This window comes from Paramacrobiotus metropolitanus, unplaced genomic scaffold, assembly GCF_019649055.1.
Source record: "Paramacrobiotus metropolitanus isolate TYO unplaced genomic scaffold, Prichtersi_v1.0 Parri_scaffold0000054, whole genome shotgun sequence".
NCBI classification, from domain to species: Eukaryota; Metazoa; Tardigrada; class Eutardigrada; order Parachela; family Macrobiotidae; genus Paramacrobiotus; species Paramacrobiotus metropolitanus.
The window spans coordinates 746,636-770,153 of record NW_026570274.1 but is presented as its reverse complement, the minus strand read 5'-3'; the positions used below and the strand labels follow the sequence as shown (position 1 = coordinate 770,153).

Below are 23,518 nucleotides of genomic sequence, written 5' to 3'. Positions count from 1 at the left end.
TTTGAGCTTCTCTTTATGGCATCTAGGTTTCATTTAATTAATTTTTTTAGCTGCATTTGCGTTTCGAGTATGTGATGGCATTGTCGTTATATTTTATTTCTGCTTCTGGATGGAAAACTAATAAAGGTTGGATTGTGCATGAATATATGGACCATGAATTACTAAAGTATCGGCTAAAGACGGGCGCCTGAGGGTTGCTTTGTTATTTCGCCCAAGTCATAGTAGATGAAGGAAAGGTATTTCGGACAGATTACTTGATATACTCTGGCTTTTGATTTCGTCAAAAGTGGCGGTTGTCGTGCTTTTCCAGGTGTTTTTGAATCTTTTTTTAAAAATAGTTTATCACTCACTGCCTTTGTCACGACGTAAGGAGCATTACGCTCTTTAATTCATCGTGAACTGAATACATCAACAGACTAACAATAGATAATGACGCTGGCAAATGACGCTGGCATTGTTGCCATGCACCGTTACAGCCTTGTACGCTGCCCGTATTATTTATGCGTGCTACTGCTCATCTTCCGTAATTCTCCATTTTGCTTGCTGTGTTATTTGCAACATAATACAGCCGAACACTTTGGTGAGCATACAAAAAAAGCAAACCAGTGCAAATTGCGACGTCTGGTTGCAGAGCAATCTGCGCACACGTGAGCAGTTGCTTCAGAGACCGGTAATTATCACTAAATGTTCAATAAGTAAATGTTCTTTATATTAACCGAAAACTGCGGCAAAATAGCTAACGGCTGTTGTAGCGCAGTGTGCGGCAAAATACACAATCGAAGGCTGTTTTTACCGGCCATAGTGCGGCAAAATAGCAAACTGCGGCCCTTTTCAAGCATATGTTTAAGGTTTAAGCACAATGCCGTCAGTGCCTGACTGCTTTTATTTGGAATTTAATCCGCTTGCTGTTATCATGCTGTGGTTAATGGTATGTACAAACGTTGTATGTCTTTGTTATCGGTAAGTCTTGACATGAAACAATTTCTCATATAGACGTCTACCTATGCCACTCTTACAAGTAATAAAATCTGTTTCTCTGGACGTGACACTGAGCTGGCTGTTCTGCCACCACATGCCGATATCTGGGAAGGAATGCAGAAAAATTTTCTCTCATTGTCAGACACAGCACCTGCAACACGGTTACTTACTTCTCAGGCATACAAAGAAACCTAAAAAGAATGTTTTGTTTCGCAAAGTGCAACATTCTAAACTTCAAAAAATTGTTAGCTATAAAGTAAATTTTGTACCTTTAGCGAAAATCATGGAATGCAAAAATATCAAAATTGAGTGCTGCTTTTCCGATAAGCTATTCCCAGAGGGATGTCAGTGTCACTTCAATAACCTGCAACGGCCCACAAACGCTAAGCCCAGCTGTTGTCGTCATGTTAGGTCATGGTAAGCAGCAATTGATTGCATTTGTTCCAGGAATAACAAAATCCCAGAATAAAGGAGATTTCTAATAGATGCTATCATACAGCATACAGCATCATCTGCCGAGGATGTGTGTCCGCTGGTGTGCCCGCAAAACTGGAGCCGCGTGGAACCTCTCACACTACGGAACGCCGCCCGGACGGTTGCACGACATTTGCATGGAAACGCGGGCTGTGTCTCGCATGGGACGTGACATGTGTAGACACGGTTGCGCCGTCACATGTCAAAGCAACTTCGACCACAGTGGAGCGGCCGCCGTGCAAGCTGAGGATAAGAAATCCAGACTATATATTTACCTAGCTGGCCGTTACCTATTCGTTCCAATTGCCTTTGAAACCATGGGTCCATGGGGACCGTCAGCAATCGCATTTATCAAAGAACTGGGGAAGAGACTTCAGCAGCAAACTGGCGAAGCACGCTCGCATGAATTTTTAAGACAGCGCTTGTCGATAGAGATTCAGCAGGGTAACGCGGCGTCAGTGCTTGGCACGATGGAAGGGCTGGATAAATTAAATGCGATTTTCTTGTTGTAGTTTGCATGTTTCTTTCTTTACTTTGTCCCCAAGTATGATTTGACCAATAAAGTGCATAAACTAATAGATGCTATTCGATTTGTTTCAAGGAAACCGATGTACTTCACAACGCGATGCCAAGCCCCGAGATTGATTAGTAATACCACTTTTGTAAACCGGAATAAATGAAAAGCTTCGACTTTCGTTGAAATCTGCTTTCCAAAAAGATGTAGCTTGTCATTGTGTGGTATTCGCTGACGCGTTTATTAACGCTACATAACAAAGGCGCTGATATCGGCCGTCTGGCGCTCAAGTCTGGACGTCAAACATGTGGTTTACAAATAAAATAAAATGTTCAGCCCAGTCAATATTTTAATTTTTTCTCCAAAGCGGGAAACAAACATTACGACCATGAACCTGACATATCTTTCAAAGGGTTACGCCATCAACGCCACGGCGAACTCCAGCGGCCAGCTTTATCATCCCAACACATTGTACATTGGTTGTTCGTATCTTCTTCTTACCGTTTTCAGTTATATCAGCAATGTCTTTTTCATCACGGTTTACTGCAAAAATCTTCAAGTCCGCACTCCGTTTTCCGTTTACGTACTGGCGCTTGCGGTAACCGATCTGGTTAAATCGACTACGGGAAACTTTGCTCAGATCAGCGCCTCCATGGAGATCCCCTGGTTATTGGGCGATGGTTTCTGCAATGTCTGCCTGTATTCGACGCAGGTTTTAACCGGCTACACGCTCCACATCCACGTTCTCATCAGCTGCAACCGATTCTGGGCAGTGACCTTTCCCAACAACTATCGAATCCACCACACCACGAAATTCGCCGCATGTGTTGTTTTCCTGACTTTTATTTATATTAACTTGTGGTCACTGCCTGGAATAATTGCTTACAACCAAAGGTCACAATTGCCCAGTAATGCCGGCTTCTGTGTGTATTATCTATCGGGCCCGGGTCAGCAGCTGTATTCCAAGCTAAGCGCTATTTTCACTCACTGGCTGCCGCAGATTATTGTGTTTTTGCTGTATCCGTTTATTGCCTATAAAGTGTATAAAGTCGTCAAGAAGAAAACTAACGCCATCTCATACTCTCGACAAAATACGGGAAATGCAAGCGTATCTGACGGGCCGGAACATCCAAAGAGTAAACCGGTATCAGGAGTTGAACAACACAATCCATTGACAAAAAGCGTCAGCAATAATGCTTCTGCTAGTCAACCGGTTCCGGTATCACAAGGTCCCGCTTCTCGCAGGATGGCAAGGAGCGATGGAAGACATTTCCTCATGCTGACGATTCTCTTTGTCAGCGTAACAGTAACATGGACACCTTCGCATGTTGCTTTCGGCAAGCTGATTTGGAATTCACAGATGGATTTTCAGTTGTTGTCAACTGGAAACTTTATCTTCGCTCTGGATTGCACCATGAATCCGGTGCTGTGTTTGGTGTCGTCTAAAGAATGGCGTCAGGCCGCCGTAGGACTGTTTCGGAGAAGATGAATTGTTTGAAACATGACATGCTAGTTTTCTTTTATTTATTTATTGATTTTTTCGATAATTACTAAAAATATTGTTAATTTTGAGACTGTACGGTATGCTTGCCTGGAGGAAGAATTTGATATACAGGGCTCTGTAATTAAGAATCGTCAACAGACTTTAGCGAAGCAAAATTTAGCATTGCTTCAAATCATAGGATCCAATAAGTAAAAAAACGAAGAAACAGGAATCGTCAAGTTAAGCCTGGGCATCTGTTGAGGCCATAAGTGCATCTGCTGAGGCCTGAGCCATAAGTGCAGGTGGATCTCACAGATCTCGTATAAATAAACCGCGGGCCAGGCAGCATTCTGACTGTAATCCGTCTTAGGCGTTAATAATTCCAAACCAAAGTTTTCAGGTGAATGTAATGCCGCAGTAATATGGCCATTCAGGAATCTAGGGTTAATTAGAGTAACATTAGAAATGTAAAATGTTATTTCCTAAAAATACTTTGCGTTCTGACGATTGATGACCGGCTATTGTATAACGAAGTCCCAGTGGACTCAGATGGAGATGGTTCTATACGTGGTGTCTCACTGGTATGAAAGACTCTGACTACATGCAGTAATTAAGGTTTAATCAACCAGTCATCACTCTTCAAAGGAGCTAATACGGCAGGGAATCTGAGCCATCCAAAGGCGCCAACGAATTTCATCCGGTATTATTTTTCATTAACACTTTAACAGACAGCGTCTAGCAAGTTGCTGTTGGAAACAGTGCCTCGTTTCAAGGATGTTCTACATATCTGCGATTCATCTTTCCATAGCAAACTAACGATTGTGGTAGAGGGACTTGGAACTTGGAACGGGTCATAATATACGTTGCAGTAACAACATATTTGCTGCAGTGTCTGGAAACGGAGAACCAGCGCCATGAATTTAACGATTTTAGCGAACCAGACAAAGAATGTTACGTCACACTTTCAGCCTCCCAACACGATCTACATTGGCTGGTTATATCTGTTCCTTGACGTCTTCAGCTACATCAGCAATATCTTCTTTATTACGGTTTACTCTAAGAGCCCGCAACTTCACACGCCGTTCTCGGTATACGTCCTTACCCTGGCCATAAATGACCTTTTGAAATCCTGCACAAGCAACCTTAACCAAATCAGCAACTTCATGAAGATACCTTGGATTTTGGGCGAAGGATTCTGCAACGTGTGTTTATACATCGCGCAACTTTCAGCTGGCTTCGTCCTCCACATTCACGTCCTCATCAGCTGTAATCGGTTTTGGGCGGTGACCTTTCCCAACAGCTACCGACTGTATCACACCGTCAGATTTGCTGCCTGTGTTGTTCTTCTGACGGTTGTCTATGTGAACGCGTGGTCACTGTATGGGGTGATAATTTTTGATCAAAGGTCACGAGCGCCGTACAATGCTCGCTTCTGTGTCTACTCTGCATCGGGAGGTGGTCAAAAGCTTTATGACAAAATAACCATCGTGATTGTTCACTGGCTCCCGCAAATAATTGTCTTTCTGCTGTATCCCTTCATTGCTTACAAAGTGTTCAACGTCGTCAAGAAGAAAGTCCTTGCTCATTCCTATCCTCATCAAGGAACGGGTGCTTCCAAAAAAACGGATGAATTGGAACTTTCCAAGACTAAACCGGCTTCCAGTCTGGAAAAAGGTGATTTATCAGTAGTAAGCGCTGCGAAACATGATGAGCCGACCAGCGCGCGGTTTTCCGCTCCCGTTCCAAAGCGAATGACAAAGAGTGACGGCCGGCATTTTCTCCTACTGACCATGTTGCTTCTCAGCGTGACAATATCGTGGACGCCCAACCACGTAGCGTATGGCTGGCTGATTTGGAATTCCTACGTGGATTACAAGCTGATATCTTTTGGAAATTTTATTTTTTCTCTTGACTGCACCATGAATCCGGTACTGTGCTTCATATCGTCCAAAGAATGGCGCCAAGCAGCTCGATCGTTGTTCCGTAGAAACCGAGCCGGGTTAAGATAAAACTCGGCTATATCTGATAGTTTATGGATTTTTATAACACGCCAAAGCTCTGGAATAAACTGAAGTTCTTAAGATAAACGTTTTTAGCTGTATTCGACGATTGTCGTTACATTTTATTTATTCCTTATTCAACCCTTATCCGTTTTAGGAAGGTGACTTTATTGGACATATGTAATGCAACTGTGTTGGTATTGTTGCACAATCGTCATATTAAAATACAAAATTAGTAAAACAAATTGCTTAGCGGACAATCACTCTTAACTAAAGCACATGACTAATGCAAATTAACGGGCATAAATAAAATTAAACAACCGATCCGCAGTTTGGGACAGTTTAACCGCCACCACAATTGATGAGCTATGGTTGGCTCGCTGCCGTGCTAACGCCACATTACTCATTTTTTAGTCATGCGAAAAAAGCTGGAACGTTTAATTTTTCCGTGCGATATTTCACGACTTTTGAATTCTAGACGTTGAAGAAAGTTTAATCCTTTTACAATAAGAAAAGGAAGTAAATAGAATATCGAAAAAAAATTACTTCTTTATCCCGCAGTTCATTCTCAGATGGCCGCTTCCCTTTTTCACGTTTCTAATTATCGAATAACAAGAGGGACGGCTTGTGGTGACCATCCTGTTTAAATGCGTAACAATAACGTGCACATCACTGCTTTCGGCAGGCTGATTTGGATTTTACGCATGTGTTATCAGTTGCTGTCAATCGGAAATTTCATCTTCCCACTGAATTGTACCATGAATCCAGCGTTGTGCTGTCGAAAGAATGATGCCAACCCAGTTTAAGGCGCCTGTTTCGTATAAGGCGCTATTTTTGACCCTTTTTGACCCTGTTTGACGATTTTTTGATACCTGCATTTGCTTTTTCATTACTAAAGGTGCCATTGAAATTTAGCAATTATTTGACATTCATCTTTTCTATACTGGGGCGTTTGTCTTTCTGTATTCATTTGAGCTTCGTCTTCCCTTTTCTACGGTGCTTTCTTCCAGCTTGGCTGATTTAATTTTATCTACCATATTATTTAAAGCAATAGCATCCATGCTGCGTGCCACTGCTGTTGTTAAACACAGCTTGCGTGCTTCCACAGGAAAAACTGTTTAATGTTGTCAATCGTTTTTCGTATCTGATGATTAAAGTAGAAATATTAAGACAACGGTAGCACTTATCGGTCCCACCGTACGTATCCACTAAAGTCTAGAGATACTTTAGTACCTCGTAAAAATGTACAAAAAACAATTTTCACCACAATTAAAAAAAATATTTTATCTGCACCACTTCCTGCTGCCATAGTTTTTAAACCAACTGGTATCCGTATAACCATTTGAAACCGATACCGCTGCCGGTGTAGTTGAGACTCATTCCGATGATGGGCTTCTATTAGGCGAAGTTACCAACAACGCTACGTATCCATGATGTAGCCTGGCTGACTCTACCGTAAACTCCAGGGAAATCGGGCTGACCACATCCTCTGCAACAAAAAAGGCAGTCCGAGACAGTGAAGGCGAGTGAACAATTTTTATACATGGCCTTAGCATTATCGCTCTTATTCGGCTGCAGATTGAGTCCACTAATAATACGAGCCAAACGCAGCAGCACGGCTTTAAACCGTATTGTACACTAGCTGCAGAATATTAAGTACAACAGCCAATGACCATAAGTACTTCACAGCATAGTAAGTCTATACAATTATGACAATTATGTACATTGATTATGTACGATTATGTACAATTATGACACAGCATAGTAAGTCTTCATTCTGTGTTAGCAACCCCATACCTTCCAAACGAAGCCACCCCATATAAAACAAAAGTCTGTGTTCCAGTACGCTGACAAACCAACGGACCGCCGCTGTCTCCTTGGCACCTATATGGCATTAAAGTAATTAAACACCGGTGTTCAACACATATCCACTGTTGGGCATTACGCTCAATTATGAAATCCGATAACTGTGATTACAACGGTAGCTTACGTATCTTTTCCTGGACTAGCGGCACATATCATCGTTGAATCGATTCCTCCGCTGTAGGCAGCATTACAAGCGGACTGGTCAACAATTGCGACATCAGTTTGCATGAGGACATTACTGGCAGAGCGTTTGCTTCGAATACTGATTTCGTTGGTGGCATCGTCTTGCTGACCCAATCTCGTGGGCACCTGCTGCATTCGCGCACGATTAGCCTGCATTTCACCCCAACCGGTGACATAGCATTTCGTCCCCACAGGAGGATCCGATTCGGAGGGCAGGCATACCGGTATAATGCCGGCGCTGCGTTCCACTGGCTAAGAAAACGGGATTGTTTGTAGAGCGCTTAAATAAATTTTAAAATAAAATTTCACTAAGCGCAGTACCACTTACCAGGACTAATTCAGCTAAACAAAAGTCGTTGGCGTTAGAATCGTAATCATAGTTTGGATGGATTACAAGACGTTTGACTTGTCGCATGATCCGATCCGGTTCGGGTTGGGAAATGTCTTGAGCACCCAAATAAATATTGATGGAAGCAGCATTCTTGTTTTTGCAGCAGTGTGCGGCTGTCAGCACCCAGTTACTGCTTATCTGTAACGGATGCCAGTTATTAATAATCAATTCGCATACAAAACTCATAAGTTACGGTTCAGTTACTATTAATCATACCAAGCTGCCACCGCAAAAACTCGTCCCAACGACATTAAAGAAAATTTGCCAAGGCCAGCTGTGAGCAAGAGCCGGCGTTCCTCCCACAATGCGGCCGGTCAGCCTAGGTGGAACCTGCGGAATTCCACACTGAGGAGAGCCGTCGCAGTTGCTCGTACATACTGGAGTCGGAGACGGGGTCGTCGTCGACGTGAGCGCTGCAGCAAGGACTCTCAACATTTAAATCACCAGGTACCGAAAATCACCGTTAACGGGGTACCTGGAACTTCTTGCCAAAAGGTCACGGAGAAACCGCTGCTGGTTACGGACCCGTCCGTAACAAAGCGGACAATCTGTGTACACGCCATTGCTATCGGTTGCTCTATTTGTTAAAAGCAATAAATGCTCGTGTTGACTTACAATCTGGCTACTGGAATCAACGTTTACGATGTTATTTTTCGGGCCGTTGGTGCCGCAGAATCTCTGCCCGTTGACGCTGAAGTAATCATAGCGGCAGTCGCCAACATATTCCAAACTGAAGGCACTGGAGGTAAACTAAAATGATTTCGGAGAGCGTTAATGCTAATGCCGCACGAATCCAGATTTAATGTTAACGGTTGTGAGCAGCACGGAAATGCTTACTATGGCTTTGGCGCCGGGAGTCGCGGTAATAAACAGAACATAGTTATAATTATTGGGATAATTCCACGGAAATGATGGTGACCTCATAGTGAGCGGTGCCCCATTTGTGATATCAATTCTGGCTCTACAAGCGAGCAGTTTCTGATCACTTATTTCTAGACATAACGTAATGAAAGACGTCTTTGTCGTATCTGATAACGTAAAACTGACAATATCCATATTTTTAATACATTGTAATTACAGAGTGGCTTACACTTTCTGGGCTGCAGTGAAGCTGTTCCATCCGATAACAAAAATAAAAGTACATTTTACTATTGCAGTAATTTGGGCGGTCATTGTGCAGCCAGTACACCCGCTGACAGAGGGAATCCTCAAGCGGAAAAAAATGTTATTTTGAAAATTAAGAATGTGGAACTCTTCGGAAATCCACAGCTGCGCGGCTTATATAACGATACCCACAAATAATACGGAGCAAACGAGCGGTAAACGGTTGGCATTCTTTGACGAAGCCGATGTGGTGTTTATATAATTCCACATTAAAGTCGTAATCTCGCATTCTGCAGTTTAATGCTCTATCTACGGCTTTGAGTCATTCAAGAAAATGTAATGCATACATTCAGCGCCGACTTTTACGGGCTTTACATTGGAGCATTCCTCGCTGGCGGGAAAATAAATAAATACAGACAAAAACAGGGCGATGCCACAACACGGTGTTCTACTGTTTACCTGCCACCTTATTTCTAACAAAGACCATTTGTTACGTCACAATAATATAAGGTTAACGGTCAGTAATGGACTAATGGATACAGTTATTTCAAGTTTTATAACATTGAATTTAGTTTACTGCGCGCCGCATATCCGGAAGTGCACCGTGTATAGGTAAACACTGCCCACCGGCACACTCCTCCACACTAATGTAGTTGCCTCTGCAAGCAGTAAGAATCGTTTTTACCGTTCAAAGTTTGTAAAGCCATGCTCACTCACCGTGAAGATACACACAAATAAATTGAATTAGTATAACAACAGGACTCGTACTGGATGGTACGTTATAAAAGGGCCGAGCAAGCAGTGCACTCTAGCACGAAAAAGATTGAACGCACAGTTATGATGAGTGTAATGTTATTAGGTAGCAGTGGCGTTTTTGTTTTTATTGTTGATTTAACGAATTAGGATTCTCCAGAATGCGTTGGTTTAGTAAATCTGAAAATTATAACTTTGTTCATCGCATTAAATTTATGTATGTCTTAGAATGCAGAATAACACATAGTATTAGGCAAAATAAATGTTTTCTGTTTCTTCTTTAGGTAATGCAGTATGAGCTCCCTGCGGTTAACATAGCCGCCTATGGAAATCCTCCATAGGCGGCTATGCTAGCCGCGCAGGCTAACAGCGCACAATCCTGAAAGAAAAATTAAAAGCATTTATTTTGCCTGATACTGTGTATTATTCTGCATTTTTCAAGACTATGCATAAAAATTTAATGGAGGAATGAACAAAGTTATGAATTTTCAAAGATTTACGTTAAAACAGCCTGTGGCATGGGCCACCGCACGCGTGCTTCTGTTACGTTGTCGCTCGACAACCGGAGGGTCCACAAATGGTGCAATGCCAGTAAAATCAGCAATAAAATTGCTTAAAACGCCACTGCTGCACAATAACATAGCATTGCACTCTTATGATCACCAGGATCGACTTTTTAGATAGTATAATACGCTTGCCACCGCGCGAGCGGTTGCCCATGCAACGAAAGCGGTCAGTGATTCTTCCATCTCTCGCTGTTTATGCGCGTATGGAACCACCGGTATTGGCTAAATTCAGTTCTGGAGTCAGAATATTCCTGGCTTGATTAACAAGTGTTCCACAAAATGTTCTGTTTACACGATTTTCCAGCATGACGCTAATATCTATCGCAAAACATTTGACTCTTCACAGCCCGTTATGCACACAAAAATTATTAAATAATACAGCTGTAAATACGTACTGTAATTCGCAAATTGTTCATTTATAATTATTAATTAATGACGGCAATTCTGGTGCTTTAATACGCAGAAAATACAGTAAATAGTTAGAGAACTTGTGTAGCAGAATCATATGATCAAACCATATCTGCAACGTCTCTATATATATCGCCGCCTGGCACCATGCATAAATTTCGAATTTAAAAATAAGCGAACAAGCTGACTCCGTAATTCGTAATATACGTATAAAATTTAAAACATTAACATCGATGACAAATTGACAGCCGACGGTATTGCAACCACGGTAGCTTCCATTTATTTAACATTAAGTGTTGTCTGCCGGTTTTCGGTTGTGATGGATCTTTGTCAGGCAAAGCTTCCAACGATGCCGCGAATCCATGATACAGCCTGGCTGACTCTTCCGTAGACGCCAGGATATCCGGGCCGGGCACATCCACTGCAACAAGGGCGATTTGCCGAAAATTGTTTGCTTGAACGTATACTGTGTCTGTAGCGACCACCTAATCCATAAGCTATATTTGCAAAAGATAATTTTTTAGCAGGACGTTGCGATGATGTCCGAAACAGCAGTGACCATTCGTAGTGTTTGCAGCTGGATATTGACGGTAGGGTAGGCTGATTACAATACCGATAGAAATCATTGCCGGAACGTAATACGAATAACTTAAATTCAATTAAGGTTCGCTTCAATGTTAACGACAGCTTACTTTCCAAATGAAGTCACTCCAAAAAGGACAAAGGCTGGGCTTCCTGCACGCTGACAGACTAGCGGACCACCGCTATCTCTCTGACACCTATGAAATATCGGCATTTACTTCATATTCATCCAAAGTTTTACGGTGATTCGTAAGGGTCGGTAGCTCAGAAGATAAAACGGAATAAACTTACGTATCTTTTCCCGGACCGGCAGCACATATCATCGTGGAATCGATTCTTCCGTAATAGGAAACATTACAAACGGACTGATCGACGATACTGACATCGGTCTGCATTAGGACAAATTCACTGGTTGCGCGCTTACTAAATCTTGTAGCGCGAATACTAATTTCATCTGCGACGTCCTCTTGCTGTTCCAGGAGCGTAGGCGGCCCCTGTCCGTGTCCACTGGGATCTTCTTGCATGTCTCCCCAGCCGGTGACGTAGCACCTTGTTCCCGTCGGGGGATCGGATTCCGTTGGAAGACATACCGGTATAAGGGCAGAAGTACGTTCTACTGGCTACAAAAAACCTTAAACCTTAAGCTAACTTTCTTTTCCAAAAAATTCAGCTGTGTTGTGGACATTGTGGCGCTTACCAGGGCTAACTCGACCAAACAGAAATCGTTGCTGTTGGAATGGTAATGTGGATGGATTATCAAACGTTTGACCTGCCGCACAATGCGATCCGGTTCGGGCTGTCCAAAGTCGTGCGCTCCCAGAACGACTACAACGGCACTGGCGTTCTCATTTCTGCAGCAGTGGGCAGCTGTGAGTACCCACCTGCTGCTTATCTGTGATGAATGACGTTTACTATTAGTCCAACACTAAAGTAACGTTCCGACAGACGTCAAAGCGCCTTACCAAGTTGCCACCGCACCATGGCATTCTACCAAAGGAGACCTGCCAGGGCCAGCTGTGCGGGACAGCCGGCACCCCTCCCACAACGCGGGCAGTGAGTTTTGGAGGCACTGCGGGAACTCCACACTGGGGAGCACTGTCGCAGTTAGTGCAGACCGGAGTCGGAGACGAATTCGGTGGCGTGGTCATGTTGGTAAAGCCTGCCGGTGTAGCCTGTGTGGTGGTGGGAAAGGGTGTGGTGGTTGTCGGCGTGGTCAGGGTGGTAACAGTGTTAATGGCGGCTAAAGCGTTAAGTTTAGAGCGGTGGGTGATACGGAGAAAATGTTCTAAGCTTATACTTCGTGTCTCCTGCCGAAAAATCACAACAAACCGGTGCGGGTGACGGAATGGTCCGTAACAAAGCGAATATCCTGTGTACAGAGTACATACTCGTGTGCCGTGATGAAAGATGATAACGGACTCTACAGGGTTCTGTAGAAGACCAAAATGGTCTCCCTGACTTACCAGTTGACCAGAGTTGACGGTTACTGTATAATTTTCGGGACCTTTGGTGCCACAGAAACGCTGATTGTTTATACTGAAGTAATCAAACTGGCAGTTAAAACTATTCTCCAAGTCGAAGGCATGGGACTGGAACTAGGAAATTAGATAAACAAGCAAATTAAATTGAATTAAATTAGCATGATCCTACAGGGGCCAAACAAATATCATAAGTTTTAAGCTCGAGCGTAAGAGTTTTAAATACCAGGGAACATCAGGCAGTGAATTAATAAGTGTCTTACGGTGACATTAGCGGCAGGCGTGACAGTAAACAGCATAGAGGAGAAATAGTTATTCGGATAATCCAGCGGAAAATATGGTGACGCCGTACCAAACGTCCTTCCATTGGTCAGGTCGAGTTTTCTTCTGCGATACAAGACTTTATACGAAAATTTACCAGTTTGTTAAATTTGAATCAAATCGTATTAAGTATTGTGAGCAAAAAAGGAAAACCGCACGTAGATATTCGGCGTTAGCTTACGCTTTCACGGCACCACGGCAACTGTTCCATCCAATTATTACATTCAAAATGAAGCTTGAGATAAGAGAAATCTGCGCATCCATGGTCAGGGTTATCAAACTATTCCAGCTGGCAAATCTAACCAAAGAGCCAGAAGGCGTTTTTGGGGAAGGCTTGCAATGCTCTTCAGCAACATATACCTGTGCGTTGTGTACACGGATATTAGGTTATGGTATCCAAAAGTACAAACATTTATATTACTTGTGGCAAAATTTTAGGGCGTTCACATCTCTTACCATCGACGATCCAGAGTTTAATAATAGTTCTTGTGCTTCCACGCCACGGCTTTTCTGCAAATGGCCTTTTATTTGGCCGCAACACCAAGGATAATAGACATCGTTACGTCAAATTTATACAACGTTGAGCGCCCGATTTCTGTGCAGCCGGTATGTAAATACTAAGCAGTCCATTAACTGTATCATATAAATATTATATGATCTGCAGGGTTGGCCACTTTGGTTTCGGCGTTCCGTTTTGGCATTTACCGCTTTATCTTCGTCTGTGACCACTCCTGCCATTGCTTTTGTTGTTCTGTTTTTACTAAAAATTTTATTACCGTAGTTGTTGATCTTGATACGTCACACCCGATGACAGGGTATCTACAAAGCGGATCACGGCCAGATTCTCTTTCATTCAAGACCGACAATGAGATAGCATGACGTGAGAAAAGCTTACTTAATGACCGGTGATCCCTTGTAACAATGGTGTGCATAATAATTTATAGGATGCTAAAATCCACCAGTCCATTTTAAGTTGAAGCATGATCAGTGAAAAAAAGGATAAGTATTGTGAGTTTCCGGGCATCTGTACTTTTCGACAACCTTTGTACTTTATAGAACGTTACCCTGTGCCGGGGAAAGTTAGCACGAACTCAAGTGAATAAATTTTTAAAGGCCTCGCGCCATTCGTGAGATGCAAGAGGGTACAGCAGAGGGTTTAACAATGTATCGAAAAAGAAGATAAAACTGGTAGCAGCCAAGGCTTCCAAGTTGAATATGTCGAACAGCATCATCGTGTATACCACATTGACCGGCGTCCAGCAGAAGACCGCACTGATCACCAACGCGGTTAAGATAGCAAAATGTCGCCGCGCGTTGTACTCTCTTCTGGCCCCCTCTCTTTTTTCCTTCTTATATTGCCATCGGGATCCATCGATGTTGACTGCTGAAGCTTCTACAGTTGTGCCGGTCGCAGAAAGCGACTGTCCATCGGAAACGCCTAAACGCGTGTAAATCGCTATTAACTGAAGAGAAGCAAGCTAATATTGGAACCTAGATTGCCTTTATTTTCGGTAGTGGAGATAAACTTCGCCAGATAATATGGCGATTATTAAGGCCTAACCGACCTATGTATTAGAAACGTCAGTAAGGAGATAATTAAGTTAAGATTTAAACATTTTTACCTCGGGTCACATTTGAGTTGGAAACATTGGTTCGAGTAAGAGGCATGGTAACTTTAACATCCTGCACACGACTGCGGACTTTAAAATAAATAATGGGGTACACAATAATGATTAGAACATTCGGTAGTGTATTCAGTATCAACGAAGTCGTCACACCAAAGGCCATCATCAAGTGAAAATCATAGATACACACGTAGGACGGACGAAATTGACCAAAACTCAGTTCATACACAATTGTTCCCGGCAGGACCATAATCTGAATAAAAGTAAATACACCGAGAACAGCGCAGCAGGCAAACGTTTTATTGTGGCGAATACGATAACTATTAGGAAAGGTCACCGCCCACAACCGGTTGAGTGTAATTAGCAGATGGATGTACATTGTCATCCCAATTACCACCCAGCCTAAATAAAGAACAAGGGAGCAGTAAAAGGTTCCATACGGCCATGGAATCTGTAGAAAGTTGGCAATGTTATTCAGAGAAAGGGTACAAGAGTGTACAGTATCCACCACCGCTAAGCTGATAACGTAAATCCCGAAGGGTGTGCGAAGACTAGGCGTTTTGCAGTATACCGTTATCAAAGTCGCATTAGCGATTATGCTGCAGAGCGCGACCGGGACGATTAGCCAACCGACCGGTATGGTATTCGGGAGGCGGAAAACATGGCTCACATTAACAGAATAATTGCCCGGTACGGCTGAAATTGAAGTATTCATTTTATCGCTATCATGCTATCCTAAAAAGCCAGTCTGATGTCAGCATGCTATCCTGACAAGGCTTTTATCGACACGCTACGCGTTGGAATCTTCAAGTAATTAGTGACCGTAAAATAAACGTCAAAATTGAGTACAAAATATTCGAACCGGCTTTGCGTAATCAATTTTGACGTCCATTATACTGATGTGTCTCTCTTTTAAGGCTGTTTTGCATTCGATGGAAGAATATTTTAAAAATTTCCGTTTCACGGAATTTTCTGGAGTGGTTGCATGACGAATTACTTAATGGAATTTTACAATAGAACGGCAAAACATCTTTTGTGTCATGATCCTTGCAAATTGCAACAGGTCCAGGAGCACAGAAACAGTGCTGCTGACGTGGGATGACATAAAAATTTTTACGCTGCACTGACAATTTTAGATGCCATTGTTTTACTGACGAGTCAGCGTTATAATTTTCTCCATGGCACACAATGTATTGTTTAGGGGCTCGAAGAAGAAGCTCTTTATAGTCGTTTAGAAGCTCTTTATAGTTGAAAACAACCACGTAGCAAAATTCCGACGTTTGCACGCTAATGCATGCTTTTAGGTATTAACCTCTATATGTCGTATTGTTTTGAATTTCATGCAACCGTTTTAGACTATGGCCGAGGGGCTGTATTGCTTGCATGATGCAAAGTCGGTGAACTGTCTTGTTTTCGCTGAACCTGTGACTTGACACATTTGTACAGCACGGAGGTTGTGAAACCCTTCGAAAACATCGTAACACCATTCGCTACCACTTCCGTATTTCATCAGCGCATTCTCTTACAAGCAAGAACAATTAAACTTGAGGTATACTGCATGGCAGAAAACAGTCACAACATACATCAATTTTATGCGAAAATACAAAATGTAATTTGCAAAACACATCACATACACTGGTAACACACGCAGTATATAGTCATACAATTACAAGCATATGCCATATCCAAACAAATTGTAACAGCATATCAGTATTATTCTTTGACGAACAGAGTCAGCGCGAGTGAGTTTAGTGTGTGTATTTTTAACTGTTGAGGATATCCAGGTTGTAATAATGGTGTAGCTCTAATCATAGGTCACAAGGGTAGTTGATATCTCGCTACCGGTTAACCTCAATTAACCGCTCGATATCAGCGTAACAGTCGCTTAAAGGCGTCCCGCCACTCCTGTGACGCTAGCGGATACATCAGCGGATTCAGTAGTGTGTCCAGGAAGAAGATCAATGTTGTGGCTGCCAGCGCCTTCAAGTTGAAGATATCGAACAGCATCAGGGTGTACACCACGTTAATCGGTGTCCAGCAGAATACCGCACTGATGACCAGTGCTGTGAGAATGGCAAAATGCCGGCGACCGTTGTACTGTCGTCGGCCGGCGGGAAGTTTTGCAACATCATGGTTTGTTTTGTTCCCTCCCGCGATCTCCGCGCTGTTAGCGTTTCCCCAGGATGGCAATGTACCGGAAATACCTATGTATTCAAACGAACTAAATAAATAAAACGAACTAAATAAATAGCAATTAAGTTATTGGAACTTTTCAATTTACCGGTAGATTTTGTAGAAGGTGCGTTAGAGTTGGGGAAATTTGTACGATTTAGCGGGAGAACTACCTTAGAATCCTGCACCCGACTGTGCACTTTGTAATACACAATGGGATACAGGACCATTATCGCCACGTTCGGGAATGTATTCAGTACGGTCGAAGCAACAATTCCCCACGTCATCATCTGCCGAAAGTCAAAAGCACACAAATATGGCGGCCGATAGCGGCCAAACCGTACTTCGTACACAACGCTTCCCGGCAACACCAAAACCTGAATGAAAGCGAAGGCCACGATAATTGCGGCACAAGCGAAAGTCTTGTTGTGCCGAGTGCGGTAACTGTTGGGAAACGTGACCGCCCATAATCGGTTCAAGGTAATCAGCAGGTGGATATAATTGGACAGCCCGATCAGCACCCAGCCAAGATACATCACCAAGGAACAGTAGAAGGCTCCGTATGGCCATGCAATTTGGAGAAACGTGGCGATGTTGTTCAGCGATAAGATGCACGATTGCAAAGCGTCCACCGTGGCTAAACTGACCACGTAAATACCGAACGGAGTGCGCAGACTGGGTGTTTTGCAGTAGACAGTTATCAGGGCGAGGTTAGCGATAATGCTGCAAAGAGCAACCGGGACAAACGACCAACCGACCACTGTGGTGTTCGGAAGTTGGAAAGGAATGATATTGCCGGGAAAGGAACCATTACCAGACGCTTGCGAAGTTGAATTGGCCATTATACTGTAAACATAACCAAAACCATTTATGAATAAGCTTGAATCTGTCCGGCGCACGATATTAAATAATCCTACTACTTTCAATGCTGGCACACAGGTAATTATAGGAATAATACGACATGGAAAGTGCAGGCCTCGTCAAAGTTAAACGCTTTTATAAGTTTTATTCCATCGAAGAAGACCACCATACTAGAAGGAATCAGCACACATTGGTGACGCGTACTACAAATCTTGGGACGAAATTAACTTCATTATGTGTTTGATGTCTGGTGAGCTGTAACAGGTAATTATAAGTATCTAATGGATTCTTTACAATGGAAAGGTTACAGGCGTTAGATCGCGATTGGCCTACATTGTTTGTTGCAACCGGATGTAGAAATTGCGGCTACGTCTTCGTGGCATACAGCCTTCTCCTAATTGTAAGATCCTGTCAAAGCCGCCAGATGCTACGCTTTCCGTTGATAAAACTCGCAGTATCTTTTCCATTTACGTATATAAGCGCGTCCGGCATTCTTTGAGCTTTCCGTTTTCATTTACGCGGGTTTTTAAAAGGTTCTAGATTTATTATGAAGGGAAAAGAATACACAGTACAGAAAGGCCACCAGAAAAGTCCCCATTTATTAACTGTTTGCACGAATAATTCCATAATATTAGAGTGGGTACACACAAAAACAGGTCCAAGGTTTCCCTTCTGAGTGCTCATTATGTAATGATAAACATGTTAACAAAAGCTAAATAGCCCGTGTTTGCTGACACCTCAGAAAAAACACCAAGACAGCGTACCACAGTTAGTATAAATTTGCAGCAGTTTGAAAGAAACCATGCAATGTACATGAATGCATGTTTGTTGGAGCCATTCGGCCAAACGACTTCCCAGATTCTTCCATAAAAGCAGTTCTCTCAGCAAATCTTATGACTGTCTGTGTGATTTAACAGCAGCATCTTCACTTCCGTAACTCGGTCCTTCAACTCCGACAGGTCGATAATTTCAAATGCCAAGACAACAAAGGAAATTACAAACGTCAACGTCTATAAACCAAGGCAAAGTGAGAAATGTGGTTCAGATAAAAGTAGAGCATGTCGTACTGTAGAACTGGTGCAGTTACCGTAACGATGAACTTTCCGCTAATGTGAAACAAGTGGCCCACACCATAAAATATTTCCCTTCGGAACACTGGTTGGGTGCAGCGTGATTGGGACAGAATCTACAGACAATTAGAAGCAGATAATCCAAGTTAAAGTCTGAACCGATTTAAGTTTACCTCTGATCGGAAATATTCAGCATGCTCTTGTTCCAAAACCTCCATTAAGTTGATCATGTCCTCGTAATTATGAGCGATGACTAGACTCTGTATATCATAGAAGTATCAACTAGATTGCCGTGAACAATACTGTTATGGATAAACCGAATTCTTTTCCTTTAAGCTACGTACCTTCTCATAAACATATGCCATAGGAATGAAACAGAAAACGATTTCGAACAAGAACATACAAATGCCGTATGCAATACTCCAGCGTGCAGCCGCTGTTCCCAACTGCGCTTCGCTGTGGGAGAATCCGGCTACTAGCATTCCGACATTGCCGCACACAGAGAAACAGTCAACAGCGTAAATAAACAGCAAAACCGTGGAGAAGTGTTTATTGAAATAATGACAGAACTGTAGATTTGCATTGTAGAGCCGTCTGGCACGGCTGAGATCTTCATCAATTCCTTTGAAAATATTCCCATCAACTGTAAGAGCATCCTCGTTCTCAATAACCGTCTGCACCATTGCCACGCCATTTTCGAATGCAGCGCTTATATTTTTCAGCATATTATCTTGTATGATAGCCGCAATAATAACGATGGTAAACACCAGTTGTGTCAGCAGAAAAGGTAAGATTCCACAGAATATCCAAATTATACTCAGTTGCCAATAGGACACTCTGCTCCCTAATGATCCTACAAACCGAAACTCTTGCAGGCTGGTTTTGCCCTGCGTCATTAAAGCGCCATTTATGTGCACGTATAACCATGTAGCCAATAACGCAGCAAAGATTACGACCAGAGTAACCGTCGTGAATCGTATGCGGAGAATTTTCCGCTTGGGGATTCCGTGTAGTTCCACGTACAGTTTGACCGCCGTATTTAACCGGTGGAATAGTTCGTTCCAAGCGCTACGTTTAAGAAGTACCACCGTCAGTACCAATGGGGCGCGTAAACTAATGACACACGCTGTAGCGATCATCAGCACTTTGATAACTGGATTGTTGGTGGGGAACAGCGATTTGTTGACCCGATGAAATTCCGGAAGGGAGGAATCGATGGTGGCTACTTCGAAAAACCAAGATCCGGCACAGATAACTGCAGCCACGATACGGAGGAAGATATCTAACGCACGATATATGATGTTTCTGCTCACCGATCGTATGGGAAGAAAGCCGCATGCCCGAAGTAACAATAGTGGAACGCAGAAGATTGCTTCAGCATAATTATTGCTTCTGCTTGCAGCCATAAGTTGTAAGATCGTGGAAGGAATCATAAAAAATTCCGTTGTCACTCTTCCACGTATAAACACATTTATAGGAATACAACTACTGATACCAGCCAGCATATGCGGAGCACTCGCTATGAGAAGATTTGAAATTTAACGTAAATCTGTAGCTGTAGCAAGAGAGTTGCGAAGCAAAAAGGATAGGATATGTGGGCAGAATCTGCGCGACCATAGTCATTTAGAAGCGAGAATTTGTACGGGCGCCATCGGAACGGTTATGTCAATAAGCAGTTAGATACTGGGATTCTTTCATAAAATTCATACCGCTGCTATAATAATGACAAACCAGCTGACGCGGCTTAATGACCTTGGGATGTATCGATATAGCATTAAGTCTACAGTGCTGCAGACTAGTAGTAAAATGCTTCCACTTGATATTGCCTTTTCCAAAAGGATGCTGATCGAAAATTCACCCTAAGTGCGTGAAAAAATAATGTCGAGGCAAAAATGTAATTGTATCGTGCCCGTGGGTATACCAGAGTATATCGAACATCGAACCGGTACGTATTAGGATCGAATTAATTTTACATCTCGAACATTTAACGAATTTTGTTATAAAAAATTAGGCAAATGGTACTGATATGTTTCTTCGGAATTGTTTCCTGATCTCCGCATCATAACACGAATACTGAGCATTACTAAACAACATCCACACCGCTCCAGATTTGCTGATTCAATCACCAAAGCAACTTCAATTTGGCGCATTTATTATACAAATGCAAAATAATCACACTAGTGCTTTCCAGATTTTAACCATGAATTTATCCCTGTAGCTATCGCTATTTAAATAGATACAGTAAAGCCAAGGTCATAGTTCTCAAGGATCTGGGATAACAATTTAATAAAATAATTTAGACGAGCATAAATCTAGAAAAAACAGTAATGGGTTTTGTACCTCGTAAAACGACTCAACTCTGTAAGTCATTGCATTTCAGCTGGTTCTAGGTTGAACACGGTAACTGTTTTCTAACGATTGCACTCGTGTGTGCCATTGAGAAGAAGTGTCTTGACTTCCGCTACACGATCCTTCAATTCCGAAAGGTCGATAATTTCGAATGCCAGAACCACAAACGAAATCACAAATGTTATCGTCTGCAACGGTCATAATGACAATTACATGCACGTACAGTATATTAGCAGGTTAAAGAGAACCAAATAACAGCAATGTGTGTTTTGTAATTAATATGATCCGTTGTTGCTTACCGTAACAATGAATTTTCCGCTGATGTGAAACAAATGGCCTACGCCGTAGAACATTTCCCTGAGGAATACTGGCTGGATGGAGCTTGGTTGCGCCACTATCTAAAGAAATTGCAAACAGCTGATACGTACTGACATAATTATAATAGGCATGGCCTCGCCCAGTGTATTTATTATTTCAGGTTAATTTTGACGGATTAATAATTGATTGGAGTGGCTCTGTTAAAGTTGTCCGGTGATTACGCGACAGATCTCAAAGCGTAATCCCAGCTAGCCCTACCTCTGACCGGCAACACTCCGCGTGCTCTTGCTCCACAATTTCCATAAGACCGACAAGATTCTCGTAGTTGTTGGCAATATTTTTCGCCTACGTCACTCAAAAAAAATCAATTTGTCTTAAGCAAGAACTGTTTGGACATCAAAATATATGAATTTTTTTACAAAAATTTTGAAAGAAGTTTTACTAACCTGTTCATAAACGTATGCCATGGGAACGAAGCACACAACGATGCCGGTCATGAACATAAATACCCCGTAGACAGTACTCCACCGCATAACAGTTGTCCCCAGCTGTGCTTCACTGTGCGAGAAGCTGGCTACCAACAAGCCGACGTTACCGCACATACAGAAGCAGTCCGCAAAATAAATAAACAGCAGCACCGTGCAGAAGTGCTTGTTAAAATAATGACAGAACTGGAGATTGGCGTTATATAGCCGTCTGGCGCGACTAACGTTTTCATCAATTTCTTTGAAAATACTCCCATTAATTGTCACAGCGTCCTCACTTTCGGAAATCTTCCGAACTCGTTCCACATTATTCTCGATTTCCGAATTTATCTTATGCAGCATTGTATCTTGTACAAGAGCCGCAACAGTGATAACAGAAAATATCAACTGCGTCAAAATAAATGGTAGCACGCCACAAGACAGCCAAAGAAGCGACAACTGCCAATAATACACTTTAATGCCCAAAGAACCGACAATTTGAAAATCATGGAGATTGTGCTGTTTGCCGAGACTGGTTTTGGCTCCCATCACATGCAAGTACAACCAGATGCAAAGCAGCACAATAAAGGTCACAACAATCCCAAGCGTCGCAAATTTCAGTCGCAGAATTTTTCGCTTGGGTGTGTTATACATCTCCAAATATAATTTGATAGCGTGATTTAACCTATGGAAGAGTTCCATCCACGCGCCGCGTTTGATCGACACTGTGGTCAGCACAAACGCAGCGCGGCAGCTAAATACACAGGCGGTGGCGATCAACATTGCTCTGATAACTGGATTGTTGGTTGGGAACAGTGATTTGTTAGCGCGAGAAAATTCCGCAAGCGACGAATCAGCGGCGGTTACCAGGAAAAACCACGAGCAGAGACAGATGCAAGCGGCCACTGCTCGTAGAAAAATGTCCAGTGCGTGGCGCTTGGGATTTCTATCCGTTGATCGCAATGGAATAAAGCCACAGGCTCGGAGCAGAGTTATCGGGACGCAAAAAATACTCTTAGGATAATCATTGTCTTTTCTCGTCATTTTTATAGAAACGAAGCATATACACAATAACTAACATAAATTAAGGTAACATAAAACTTAAGGCTCCTCGATAATATTCTCAAAATGGTTCGTGCTCATTAGAGGTTTTCGTGAGAGTATAGAAAAAGTAAGTGCGCTACTGTTTTCCGAAAGCCGCACTAATCGCTCCCGCCGTCAGGATTTCAGGAGAAAACATCAAACTATAATACAGGCATGGCTGTAGAGCAATAAACAGTTGCATAATAGATTGGTTCATCAAGTACATCTGTTAGGACGACCGGTCGGCTGACACTGCTTGTGTGCTGTACAATATCAAGTGCTTCAGTTAACGGTTTGAATCCGACAGCGTCTCCCAAAGCGCTGATCTGGTAGATGACCACCTACAGTAGAAGATCGCATTTATTGCCGCCCAGTCATTGTGTGATAAGTGTTTCAGCATCGGGTGCCGCTCGTAATACGTGTAACGCTGTGCAAAACGAAAGCAAGTTCAGCTATTGGGCGCACCGAGAAATGA

General features: G+C 42.7%; 5 protein-coding genes across 5 annotated transcripts; all 5 read right to left on the bottom strand.

Moving 5' to 3' along the window:
• Positions 1-6,536: 6,536 nt before the first annotated feature.
• On the bottom strand, positions 6,537-9,232 carry LOC129592599 (serine protease 1-like). The gene is made up of 9 exons (XM_055488673.1): positions 8,980-9,232; positions 8,727-8,850; positions 8,505-8,639; positions 8,365-8,437; positions 8,106-8,302; positions 7,827-8,027; positions 7,440-7,750; positions 7,247-7,333; positions 6,537-6,938 (listed from the first exon to the last, which is right to left on the bottom strand). Exons 1-9 carry the CDS (start codon positions 9,060-9,062, stop codon positions 6,848-6,850), a joined length of 1,302 nt encoding a protein of 433 aa, XP_055344648.1. The 5' UTR covers positions 9,063-9,232; the 3' UTR covers positions 6,537-6,847.
• Positions 9,233-10,864: 1,632 nt separating this feature from the next.
• LOC129592680 (transmembrane protease serine 9-like) lies at positions 10,865-13,578 on the bottom strand. The gene is made up of 9 exons (XM_055488772.1): positions 13,558-13,578; positions 13,283-13,461; positions 13,044-13,167; positions 12,600-12,897; positions 12,265-12,542; positions 12,000-12,194; positions 11,594-11,922; positions 11,413-11,499; positions 10,865-11,141 (listed from the first exon to the last, which is right to left on the bottom strand). The coding sequence occupies exons 1-9, from the start codon at positions 13,558-13,560 to the stop codon at positions 11,051-11,053; spliced, it is 1,584 nt and encodes a 527-aa protein (XP_055344747.1). The 5' UTR covers positions 13,561-13,578; the 3' UTR covers positions 10,865-11,050.
• A 3,016-nt stretch (positions 13,579-16,594) lies between these two features.
• On the bottom strand, positions 16,595-17,740 carry LOC129592629 (beta-3 adrenergic receptor-like). Its single transcript, XM_055488704.1, has 2 exons — positions 17,008-17,740; positions 16,595-16,930 (listed from the first exon to the last, which is right to left on the bottom strand). Exons 1-2 carry the CDS (start codon positions 17,738-17,740, stop codon positions 16,596-16,598), a joined length of 1,068 nt encoding a protein of 355 aa, XP_055344679.1. The 3' UTR covers position 16,595.
• A 661-nt stretch (positions 17,741-18,401) lies between these two features.
• LOC129592704 (uncharacterized) lies at positions 18,402-20,385 on the bottom strand. Its single transcript, XM_055488806.1, has 4 exons — positions 19,174-20,385; positions 19,003-19,089; positions 18,847-18,945; positions 18,402-18,769 (listed from the first exon to the last, which is right to left on the bottom strand). The coding sequence occupies exons 1-4, from the start codon at positions 20,332-20,334 to the stop codon at positions 18,641-18,643; spliced, it is 1,476 nt and encodes a 491-aa protein (XP_055344781.1). The 5' UTR covers positions 20,335-20,385; the 3' UTR covers positions 18,402-18,640.
• Positions 20,386-21,140: 755 nt separating this feature from the next.
• Positions 21,141-23,105, bottom strand: LOC129592708 (uncharacterized). Its single transcript, XM_055488811.1, has 4 exons — positions 21,943-23,105; positions 21,755-21,841; positions 21,478-21,576; positions 21,141-21,366 (listed from the first exon to the last, which is right to left on the bottom strand). The coding sequence occupies exons 1-4, from the start codon at positions 23,002-23,004 to the stop codon at positions 21,241-21,243; spliced, it is 1,374 nt and encodes a 457-aa protein (XP_055344786.1). The 5' UTR covers positions 23,005-23,105; the 3' UTR covers positions 21,141-21,240.
• Between the last annotated feature and the right edge of the window lie 413 nt (positions 23,106-23,518).